The 12,226-nt window shown below is 39.8% G+C and overlaps 1 protein-coding gene across 1 annotated transcript; it reads left to right on the top strand.

Moving 5' to 3' along the window:
- The first annotated feature begins 3 nt into the window (after positions 1 to 3).
- On the top strand, positions 4 to 12,167 carry BCCIP (BRCA2 and CDKN1A interacting protein). The gene is made up of 7 exons (XM_081863326.1): positions 4 to 209; positions 1,859 to 1,933; positions 3,134 to 3,214; positions 4,618 to 4,707; positions 8,178 to 8,365; positions 9,863 to 10,037; positions 11,775 to 12,167. The coding sequence occupies exons 1-7, from the start codon at positions 42 to 44 to the stop codon at positions 11,943 to 11,945; spliced, it is 948 nt and encodes a 315-aa protein (XP_081719452.1). The 5' UTR covers positions 4 to 41; the 3' UTR covers positions 11,946 to 12,167.
- Positions 12,168 to 12,226: the final 59 nt, after the last annotated feature.

Below are 12,226 nucleotides of genomic sequence, written 5' to 3'. Positions count from 1 at the left end.
CGGGCGCAGGCGCACAAAGGAGGAGGGGAGAGCTCGGCAGCATGGCCTCTCGGGCTAAGCGGAGGCGAGCGGCAGGGCCGCCCGAGTGCCGGGAGGAGGAAGGCGGCGGCGGCGGCGGCGACGACACGGAGGACGACTCCTCGGAGGAGCCGGGCAGCGAGGAAGACAGTGACGACGACGACGACGACGACGAGGAAGAGCTTAACCAGGTAAAAGAGCGGCCGGGGTCCGTTCCTCTCCCGACGCCGTGGCTTTGGGAGCAGCTTCTGCCGCCGCGAAGGCCCCTCTGCGCCTCAGGGTTGTCGGTTGGGCCCCATGGCGTCGGCGGTGTTTCTTCCGTGCTTCTCTCGCAACGGTCCCCACCTCCAGGAGTGGGGGGTGGGCGTGGGGGGAGACGACCACCGGCGACCCTCTGACCTGTCTTTATAGCCTCCACCTGCCTCATCCGTCGAGGGGGCTGGAAACCAAAGGTCCCTTGTCCCTGTTGTAGATGCAAGGGGGCTGCCTGCCTGGGAGGGCAGGGCTCAGGGCTGTGGTTTTTTAAGGGCCAGGGCTCATCCTAAGACCATATGAAGTAACTTCAGAGAGTGATTGATTGATTGATTGATTGGCGGTTCTCTTGAGTATGTGCTAGGTTACCAGCTGAAAGTGCAGGTCAGCTTTTGCCACTAAGAGTGCAAGAATAGGTTGGTGTTAAAGCAGCTTTTGTCCAGTTGACAGAGGATGATGATGATTACTATTTTTTTTATACGCCACTTTTTTCGTGGATGGGACTCCAGGCAGCCTCCAGATAAAAACAAGAACCACAAAAAGCATAGGAAAAAAGCAATGATATGCTATACGCCTGTATAAAATCTGTTTAAATAATTGCAATAAGAACAGCATGGCACCACCAGCCCCTTAATGAAAAGCAGTCAGTTCTGAAAAGCCTATTGGGACAAGAAACTTAAGATTGCTTCGGGGCATATTAATGCCAGCACAAAGTCTGAAGTAGGCTTTAGCAGGTCACTCTTGAGAGTAGTGCAACTAGCACACTGACACTGTTGTGCTCTTTCTTTCATGGGACAACAGAAGTAGGGTGATCTGCTTCAGGGGCTGTCTTTGAGTGCCTGCCGGTAAGATTGGTAGGTTACCTTAAAAAACAGGCAGGATCTTCTCCATGGTGGCCCCCAAACTGGAACTCTGTTCCAGTTGACATATGCCTTGTTGCTTTATTACATACATTTAAGTTGGCCTTGAAGAACTTTTCAATGCTGCATTTAACTGAGTCCATAGATACCTGTATGTTCAGAGGAGCATGCTAAATGTAAATTACAGTGGTACCTCTAGTTATGAACTTAATTCGTTCCAGAGGTCTGTTCTTAACCTGAAACTGTTCTTAACTAGAGGCGTGCTTTCGCTAATAGGGCCTCTTGCTGCCTCTGCGCCGCTGGCACACGATTTCCATTCTCCTCCTGGGGCAAAGTTCTCAACTTGAGGTAACTCTTCCAGGTTAGCGGAGTTTGTAACCTGAGGCATTTGTAACTTGAGGTACCACTGTATACACATTTCTAGTGTTACTTTATGAGGATGTCGCCCTTAAAAATGGCTTTAAAAATAAATAAATGAGACAGTTCATTGCACAAGGAGAGGGGATGTTACTGATCATTGTCCACACTCCCCACACCTCATTTAGAGTAATGTATGGTAATAGATACTACAGATTGCCACTTGTACATGGTAAGCATCTGTACCAGGTTAATCTTTAGTACTTCTAAGATTGGTTGTGTCTAGTTCCCCCCGCCGCCCTCTGAACTTCTTTTGAGGTCAATATTTCATTGCAATCACCTGTGTGATTGTCTTTTGTGCTTATTTACAGGAAGTAAATATTGACTTTGAAGCTCATTCAATATCTGATAATGATAAGAATGGAATAAAAAAATTACTGCAACAGGTATGTATGTTTCATCTTGTGACATTTGTAGCTTTTTATGTGAAAATGGAATTAAGAGAAAGAACACAAATGCTATGAATAAATGATAATGCGAATTAGTATAACTGTGACTTGAGTTCATGAGTCCCTAAACTATTGCAGAACTTACATAGGTTGTTCTGTTGCATTCTGAAGCATCTTCACTCTCTAATCGTTTGCAGTATCTGTATCCCAGTTTTGGAATATTTCAGGGTCAAACTAAACATTTATCTTAAAAGCATGTTTGAATTCCATGCTCAGGATTCCGACATCTTTATTTTATAAAACTAGCCTTGGGGGCGGGGATGCTGAAGGAGGGGGTTAACTCTTTTCTCCCACACTGCTCTGTTTTCCCTTGAAGCTGCTCTGCTTGTTTGTGAGCAGGTGGAAGTGGTTCAGATCAGGGACCCTCCTATTGCATTCAGTAAAGAAAAAGACATGGAGAATCCCAAGCACAGGGTTCAAAAATGCCTTTAACATGCAGTCCATTGTGTCTCAAGACAGACGGATGCTAACAAGTTTGAACTTCACTGTATAGCTGAAAACCTCATTTTTTCTGATCCCTAAATTGATTTCAACCCCTATCCACTTCAGAACTAAAGATCATGCCACAATTCTGATATAATAAATTCATTTGACAGCAGGGCTAGTCTTCTCTTACATAGTGTCCTCTGGATGCTTTGGAATAAAGTTCTCATAATCCCTGATCATTGGCCATTGTGGCTCAAGTTGACTGGCATTGTAGCCTATAATGTGGAGAGCACAAGGTTAGTGAAGGCTGGTATAAAAAGTTACATTGTGGCACTGAAAATATATGAACAGGAAAAGAATATGATTTCACTCACTGAGAAGAGGGGTTTGCAACACAATCCTATATGACTGCTCAGAAGTAAGTCCCATTGATTCAAATGGTACTTATTCCCAGATAAGTGTGTATAGGATTGGATGCCTAAATAGGGTGAACCTAAACGAATTGTACCAAAATCAATTTGTTTTGGTCCTAGAATGCTAGCCTAATGTTAGTTTTCATGGAAATTCGGTCTGTGGCTGTTTCTAGCTTTCAGGGATAGAACACTAAAAGTTGTGGCTGGGAAATCTGAGTCCACAAAGCAACATGAATCTTAATAAGTGATCCAGAAAGTGTTTAACTAGTAAAACCCTGCACCACTCTTTCCCTTCCAGCTGTTTCTAAAGGCTCCTGTTAGTACAGCTGATCTGACTGATATATTGATACAACAAAATCACATTGGGAGTGTTATTAAGGTAAGAGATCTAAACCTATGTTAATTTATGACATTTTATGGAATAAATCTGTTGATGGTTAACAAGATATTTTGATCCTTGGTTAATACAGCATTTGGGGCTGAAACATACATGCTTCATTCGGGGCATCTGTCCACAGCACACATGGTCCAAGAGTAAATAATGCATATCAACAATTATTTAAGCAAGCAACAAAATGGACTTTCCGCTTACTGCTATGGTAGCAGTACTTTTGATCCAGCACTAGGATCATGATAGTTGATAAACAAAAGTAAGGGATGAAAACACATATCTCTAGGGGGCAAAAAGCTACTTTGCATCTTTTTCCTAATTATACCTGCCAGTCCTCATCCTGTATAAGTTGCAGTAGACCACAAACAGCATCTAATCTTGGCAAAATAAAAACAAAAGAATTTGAATGCAGGGCATTACAGAAAGAGAAATTATTCTTGCACTTATATTTTTAATGGGCTACTGGTCATACCTCCACCATTGATGGGACCCAGAGCAGAGCCTTCCCTACAGATTGCACCCTTACTTTTAATACTGAAAATAGGAACTTTTGGAAATACTTACTCTGGCCACACTTTGGGCATGGAGTAATTGTTATTTGTTGTTGGTCATGCCCAATAAGTGCTTGCAACAGTCACAGAAAAATGTACTGCATATGTTACTTATAACACTGCTGGTTATGCTAGTTTCCATTTTTCCCTGGTAAACCGTCACAAAAAAAAACCAAAACAAAACCATTGGCCAGAAGTTGTGGCACTAGAGAACAGCACGTCTACAATACTGCTGCCAAGTCTCTGAAACATTCATAAAATCAATGGACTTAGATTGGGACATTTCACCTTGGGAACTGAGTTGCCATCAGTTTTTACTCTCAGTGACCTTTGGTTTATGTTTCTGTGTCCACTTATTCTGAGAAGGTGGCCCCACTGCTCTGCTTGTCTGCTTGTGCTACCATATGGTCATGCAGAGGGATGGAATACAGAATAACTGGAATTTCAGTGATCAGCTGGGAAATTCTAGCAAGATTCTGGTATGGTTGCAAGTCTCTGATCCTTGATAGTTAAAGAATCTAGACACAGTTTTATCACTTCAGATAGACATTTATCTAGCTGCTGGAACTATGGAGCAAATAGGTCACAGTGTTGAGGTGGATATAATGGCACGGTTCTAATAGAAAAGTTATTTATTAAAATTATTTCAAAAATGTGCTACAAGGATGACATACAGCTCAATTCTACGAATGCCTACTCTGAAGTAAGCCGCTTTGTGTTTAATAGGCTTTTTTCTTATATATATATAAGACATTTTCTTCTTGACTATGATGCTTGCAGAAAGACTTAATAGTGAACATGCATTTGGTTGTATTTTCTCCTTTGTTTTCTGTTTAATAGCAAGCAGAACTTTTAGAGGAAAGTGATGATGATGATGATCCTGATGAGGTTTTTGGCTTCATAAGCCTGCTGAACTTAACTGAAAGGAAGGTCAGTAATACTACTTTGTATTTAACTATGATGATAATCTGCCTGTCAACTAAATTTGAATATTTTGGCACCTTACTGTTATCCATCCTTTTCCCTGTTTTATTTCATATAGTCATGTTTTATTTCTGTCTGGCATCAGAGTGAACACAGTCAATACAAATAGAAACATCTGCTGGAAATGATTAAACATCACACCCTTTCCAAGAAAAGGGAGTGGAGGAAGCCTTCACTGAGAATATTTCTTGTTCAATATAGTTGCACACAATTCATTGGGGTCAACAATACCCCACAATATTAAATACAAAAACCTACGCAGATAGGATGTGGGATCTAATTGTGGCCACATTTTTTAAACATAATTTGTAATTAGCATACATATAGCATAATTAAAACTGTTCCACAAGTATAACAGTCCAATACTCATAAGCTTTGAATTATCTGTAACAATAATATATCTCAGAACTTGCAACCATAGGGCCACAGCATACTTGGGGTTATGTTCCAGGTGTTTCTGCACAAAGGTAAACTTGTGCAAAGGCAGGAAGACCCCCGGAACAGCCCACAAGTGACTAGCCTTACCTTACCGGGCTGTGGGAAGGTTGTGCAAGGCTTCTGGAAGGTTGTAGGAGGCACCCAAGAGATCTCGTGGTAGCCTTACAGAGCCTTGCACGATGTTCCCAGAGTCTGGTAAGCAAGGTGGAGGGCTTTAAAACTCTTTTTTCACTAGAAAATCTGACGTGGAAAGTGCCTTGTTTTGCTGAGCTCTAGGAACGCCATGCAAGATCTCATGGGCTCTTTACAAGATCTTGCAGGATCTTAAACAGCCCCTTTCAACTGCCCCCTCCCCGCTCTCCATTAATTTATTTATTTTCCCACCGCCCACACAAAACTGGAATTGCATAAGTAAATCATGTGTAAGTTGTGGGCCTGCTGTACATAATTCTCAAGCACCCTGTGCACAATCACATTTCACAGCTGCATGAATTGGATAGGTAAAACGGTTCAACTAAAACAAATAATTGCTGTAACTTTCTGTCATCATTTTGATTGCAGACATGACACATTTTTCCTTCTCTTGTTGCCAAGCAGTTCTGAGGCTGCTTTTCTTAAAGTTCCAGGCAAGCTGGCTCTGTGTATCAAAACTCAACTCAGGGTTTGATAAATCGTAGACTTGGGTCCTGGAGTGCTGGTGCCAGTATGGGTTGTTGAACTTAGGGTAGGCAATGTCTGCTAGATTGGAAAAACCACCATTGGCTACCATTTGATTATGCATTTGCATGTGGTCACAGATGTCAACACTACCTTTGGTTTCATTTAATAAATCAATAAATATAGTAAAGAACAATCTCAGGCAGGGAATTCTTGTCTGAGATTGTTGCACTATTATACATTGACAAAATAATAAGAATTTTCCTTTCTTCCTTTGATACATAATTGACAAGTGTCAGATATTCTTGAAAAAACAAAAACACTGCTGTTGACACTTTTGGATTCATGAGCCAGGAACTCTGGGGGAATTTAAGGCTTGTTTCTTTTTCTTCTATTTGTTGATAGGAGCCAGGTTTTCTTAGCTAATCTCCCAAGCAGCGACACAATAGTGAAATTATCAGTTGCTTTATTCTATCTAGCAGGCTATAAATGTGTTAATTTTTCAACCACCATCTACTTATGTTTTGAGCTGCTGAGACAAAGCAGCCATAATTTTATGCCATATTTTGTGGGTTTGGATGGCATATATTGCCTTGTTGGACGTCTTCCTCTGAACAGCCCTAATTGTTCATTAATTGTAACATTCTCATACAGCACAAAGCAATGTGAGAGTGGCTTGATGAACATTTCACAGGTTGTGTGTAATGGGCAAGCACGCTTCACATAAATCAGTGTTTCCCAACCTTTGGCCTCCAGCTGTTTTTGGACTACAACTCCCATCATCCCTAGCTAGCAAGACCCAGTGGTCAGGGATGATGGGAATTGTAGTCCCTAAACAGCTAGAGGCCCAAGGTTGGGAAACACTGACATAAATAATTCAACATTAAATCCTATCGCCACATCTTTTGATTCTTTTGAAGGAGGCCGGTGACATTGCGTCCTGGAGGTTTTGCAGCAACCCTCAACAACACATTTTGCAAAGATCTTTCTGTAAACAGAGAAATGTGATCATCCAAAGCTTCTTAATTAAGAGTTGCCATTAAGTCTAGCCATCTGCTGAAGTGAAGGTGTACGTTGCTTGCAAAAATGTGCAGATGCAGTTGAGGTTGCATTGACCAAGTTAGTAAGTTTTGTATAAACAAAACAGGTTTTTAAACAGGTTTTAAAAGTTGTGGGGGTACTGTCAATGACCCCTAATACCATTTGTAGTAATGCTAAGGAAATGTAATGTAATCTAATGTTAAGGAAAGTGAGTAATTTTTCCAGTATGAAAATTATGGAAACATTATTTCACCTTCTGTGCTCTCTTCCTGCATGAATGAAAAGAATGAAGAGAGTCTAGGTGTCTGTTGAAATGGCATGTGAAAACTTATGGAGGGATCAGTTTGACGTGACACTTCATGTGTCTGGCTGTGTGACTTTCCAGGTTATTTAAATATTGAAATGATAATATATATATTTAAAAAAAATAATTGATGCAACTTTAAGAATCCTTTGAAGGGTGTTAATTTGCAGGGGTGTAAATATGTATATTAATCTAACGAAGTGGAACATATGCAAATAGCAAAAGTGAAAAGAATAGAAGTGCAAAATCGACAAAAATAATCCCAGTGGTTGACTTTAATTTGGCTTTGAAAAAAGACTTCTATGAGCCATTACACTGTTTTAGAACATCACCAATGGTGCTATTAGGCAATAGCAAACTAAGTCATACTTGGAATAGATTCACTGAAATAAATGGATTTAACATTGGATATCGCCTAATATCTGTTCAGTCTCTCTCTGGATGAGTGCAGTTATACTTAAGAGCTGTGGAAATAACTGTTTAATTGACGATTATTTCTGTAAGGAAAGATCATGTTGGTACTAGAATGGTGTTACTCAATAAACATTTAATAACTCAGTAGGATCCAGTTGTAGTTTCCTGTTGTTTGCATTGCTTGGACAAAATTATAACCCAATGTTTTAATGCATTGATTTATCACTTTCATTTGCTTTATTAGGCCATTTATGCTGAGAACTTCATATAATTTTATAAAGTATTCTTTTAGTCATGTGGCTGGCTCTGTAGCCCTAAGCAAGAGTGGAATGCTAATGCTTGGTTACCGTTTTTGTCATCCTTTCAGAATTAAAACTCCCCTACATGCATTCGTTTGAGCGTTGATTAAATAATCTAAAAAGAAATTCCTACAAATCATTAAAAGTCACAGCAAGAAATTTCCCAGAGTCCTGTAAAACAATGCCCAGAAGCTCTCTTTTCAAGTTGCCGTATGTAAATAATTATTCTGTAATGCAAAGAAAATCTATCCTTTGATTCCTAGGGTACCGAATGTGCTGAACAAATTAAAGAGCTGGTTTTAAGCCAGTGTGAGAAGAACTGTGAACAGAGTATGGTTGAACAGCTGGATAAGCTCCTAAGTGACACCACCAAGCCTGTGGGCTTCCTACTAAGTGAAAGATTCATTAATGTACCTCCCCAGATCGCTCTGCCCATGCACCAGCAACTGCAGTAAGAGCTTTTCCAAAACCATTTTTGAACAGAATTTTTTTTTTTTTTATCCTCAGATGACCTCTGAAATCTTATTTAAATGGAAATGTGTAGAGTGGGAAGAAAAAGGTCCCCCGAGAAGCAGAAACCAACATTTTTAGTATTGATCTCTTAAAGTGGCCTTTGGTGCAAACATTCAATATTTCACATATTGTGTATAGGTGAGTTTTACTCATATGTGAAAGCACTTTGTAAGGGATGAAAAAAGCCACTTAGAATTACTCTGCAATATATTGGATCCAGACAAAAGTGTTCTGTGAATTGTTTTGAGAGTTGTGCTGTCGCTTGGAGAACACTCACTAAAAACAGCTACATTCTAACCATTTATCTTTTATTATAGTGGTTTCTGTTCCTGGCAGATTGGTTACAGAAATTTGTTTAAATTTCTGAACTTTTGACTAAACTCTGGATATTTATTTTAAGAATTAAGGCTGATAAGTGAGATGCATAATCAGAGATCAGTAAGCAGTTTTAGCAAAGCTGATGCCAAGAATTCAGAGAAGAATCTTTAGTTGTTTGTAAAGATTTTAAATAGTTCTGGCAGTAGAATAATTTCCTCTTTCCCCCTGGTTTCATGACCTTGTTTGTTTGTTGTTGTTACACCAGTTTCCTGATTCAGACATCACAGAACACTGGATTTAAGGAATATTAAATATTCATAAAAACTGGGAGCAAGGAGTATAGTACAGACATATTCCTAGTCCAATAAGCTATGGTTTATAGAACTGGAAGTGCCCACAGCTTTGGTTCATGTAGAGAGAGCTTCACCACAGTTTGGGCCATATACTAAATCAAACCTTGCTTAGTAGAGTTGCTGCAAACCTCTCTCCAGGCATTTGTGGTCTAGCTAAGCCAGAATTTGATTTAGCATGTTGGGTGAACTAGGCCAGTGTTTTGCCCAGTAACCACCAGCTTTGTTTCTGGAACGTTAGGTGATCTTCCTTAATGCCCTTACATGTAAAAAGAGAGTGGAACAGAAATATTTAATTTCACAATTATTCCCCTAAGCAGATTATAAATTCTCCTGGGGGACCATAGGTCTGCAGGGCTCATGAAGGACAAGTCTTCAGTTTCAACGAAGCAGCTTTTTTGCTGTGGAGTGAGATGAAGAGAGGCAGTGTGAAGAAGATGAAGGAGAAAAAGATGCATAATCCTAGTTTCCTTTTATATTTTAACAACAGCAGGAGCATTTGTTGCTCAGAATGTTTTCACTCACCTCTTAAGGGATGGTGGAACAGTGTGTTTATGCACACTTCTGAGGATTGTGTTGGCACATGAGAAAGCACTGTTGTGGCAAAGCAGGAATCTTTATTTGAGGATTGGGCTGAAAATATGTGAATCTCTTGAGTGAGGTCTGGACACAATAGAAGTGTTTTCCGATTGATCTTTCATGCAGTTGTGCATAGGTTTGACTGAAGCATGAAGAAATTTTTGGTGTAAATATGTGTTTATTTCTAGGAAAGAACTAATTGAAGCTCAAAAAACAAACAAACCTTGTGGAAAATGCTACTTCTATCTTCTAATTAGCAAAACTTTTACTAATAAGAAGAGTAATATCAGAAAAAAGGGAAGCAGCAGCCACCAGAAAGAAGAACTGATGTTTTCAAATGCTGAGGAAGAATTCTTTTATGAGGTGAGACTTCTTTGTTGTTGCTCAACTTTTTTAGTGTATTTTGATGTATACTGGGGAACCTAAAAGATTTGAGGCTGTTTTTCTTTCTAGTGTGTAGCAGCTATTGAACGTGGTCAAGGCAAATTGTTCAGCATAGATAATGCCCACAGTGCTGGAAAGGGGGCAGGGAAAACAATGACAAAAGATCTCCATTGCTCTTGCACCCCAGTTCATGCATTCTGATTCAATGGAGTCAGCTCCAGGTTCAATTACCACCACTACTGCAGCAGCAGCTTTGCTCGGAATGGCCTGCATTGAAGCTGTCCTTGGGGCTGAATGGGGAATGAATTTGGTTTTGCCAACCCTAGTCACAAGGACTTGTGTCTGGCTAGCAGAAGTATAGCTTGGGTGCTGCAGTCTGCTGTCAGGGACATTTCTGTGTGCAGATCTTGCCTGTGTTGATTTGAGGGGTGGCAGCTAGTGGGTTGTTTTTGTTTTTAGAATCATAGAATCATAGAGTTGGAAGAGACCACAAGGGCCATCGAGTCCAACCCCCTGCCAAGCAGGAAACACCATCAGAGCACTCCTGACATATGGTTGTCAAGCCTCTGCTTAAAGACTTCCAAAGAAGGAGACTCCACCACACTCCTTGGCAGCAAATTCCACTGTCGAACAGCTCTTACTGTCAGGAAGTTTTGTTTTTTTGTAATCCTTCCCTGCCCCATCCTCTCCCTACCCTTTTAAACTTCCTCATTATTTGCATGCAGTGTCCCACTTGACTTAATACAGGGAGTAGTGTTTTTCATTAATTGCCTGATGATCTGCCAGAAAATAGTCTTTTAGCCCCAGAAGCACTTGTACACACATTCAGTAGTTCAGTCTGTTGTTTATACAAAGATACTCTTTTCTCCCCAGCCATATCCCAGATTAGCCTAGCCTAGCACTGCAGTTATATTCAAGCAGACCAGACATAATAAGTTCATGGCCATATTGTACATTGCTGTAAACTGCTTTGAGTGTGATGTAAATGGAAAGGCAGTCTATACATAAAAGTTAAAGACAATTGCAATGCCTAATTTTTTTAAAAAAAATAATTAGTCCTGCTTGTAGAGAGATTTGAAGATGCAGTTTCCTTTGTATGTTCCAGTTTTCAGGGGTTGCCACCATATCTGTACATTTATATATTGATTTCTAATGTTTTTAAACTTCTCATGACATTGTATCAGCCCTTGCCATAATACCTTCTGAAAACTAAAATGTGGTTTAGAACACTTTAAAATTGAGTGACATCATGAAGAAATAATATAATTTACATACATCCTATTTATTTGCATGATCAGGTAGGCATACCATGTGCTTTTAAAACAGAATATGGGAATTACCTGAAAAATAAAGAGTTGTCCAAGGCTACATCTTAACATGATGCTATTTTCCCTTGGTTCAACCTACTGGTTCATTATATGTTTCCAGAGTCTCCTCTAGGGTGTGCAGTGACCTTTCTCAGCATTTATCTCTGCATACTATGTAGAAGCATTCAAGCAAGTCTTAATTTGGTATGCAAGTTTATGAAACATTGCACACCAAGTTCCATAACAGGACATCGAATCTTCGGTTACCACTGTGTCTTATTAAAATGACTTCACCTGGCCTTTCTTTGTAGACAGTGTAAGTTATATACGTATTCTTAATTATTTTTTAAAAGGAAGCAGAAATACGGCAATTCAAATGCTTTTAACGAGTTTGCTTATTTTGTTTTAGAAATCGCTTCTGAAGTTCAGTTACTCAGTAGAAGAGGAAAGCGACTCATGTTTGGGAGGCAGATGGTCTTTTGAAGATGTACCCATGAAACCTTTACGAACTGTGATGGTAATCCCTGCTGACAGGATGAATGCCATCATGGATAAACTCAAAGAATATCTTTCTGTCTGAACCACTCTCTGTGCTAACGGTTTTGTGAAGTCCCCCTGTAAAAGTTATTCGACTTTACTGTGGTGTCTAGAAATTTTCCATACCAATTCTGCATTATTTCAGGATCTCCTTTATATTCTCATAAAATACATCCCCAACACAACTTGTTCTTATTGGCAGAGAATTGCCGTTTTGAAACATCAGTGATTACAAGTGCAATAAAACAACCCCTCAAAACAGTAATCATTTAATAATTGTTGAACACTTTTCTAACTAACTGTAGGTTGTTTCCATGTTGCCAA

Source organism: Podarcis erhardii (genome assembly GCF_964252035.2).
Source record: "Podarcis erhardii genome assembly, chromosome: 5".
Classification (NCBI taxonomy): Eukaryota; Metazoa; Chordata; class Lepidosauria; order Squamata; family Lacertidae; genus Podarcis; species Podarcis erhardii.
This window is presented reverse-complemented; position numbering and strand designations above follow the sequence as displayed.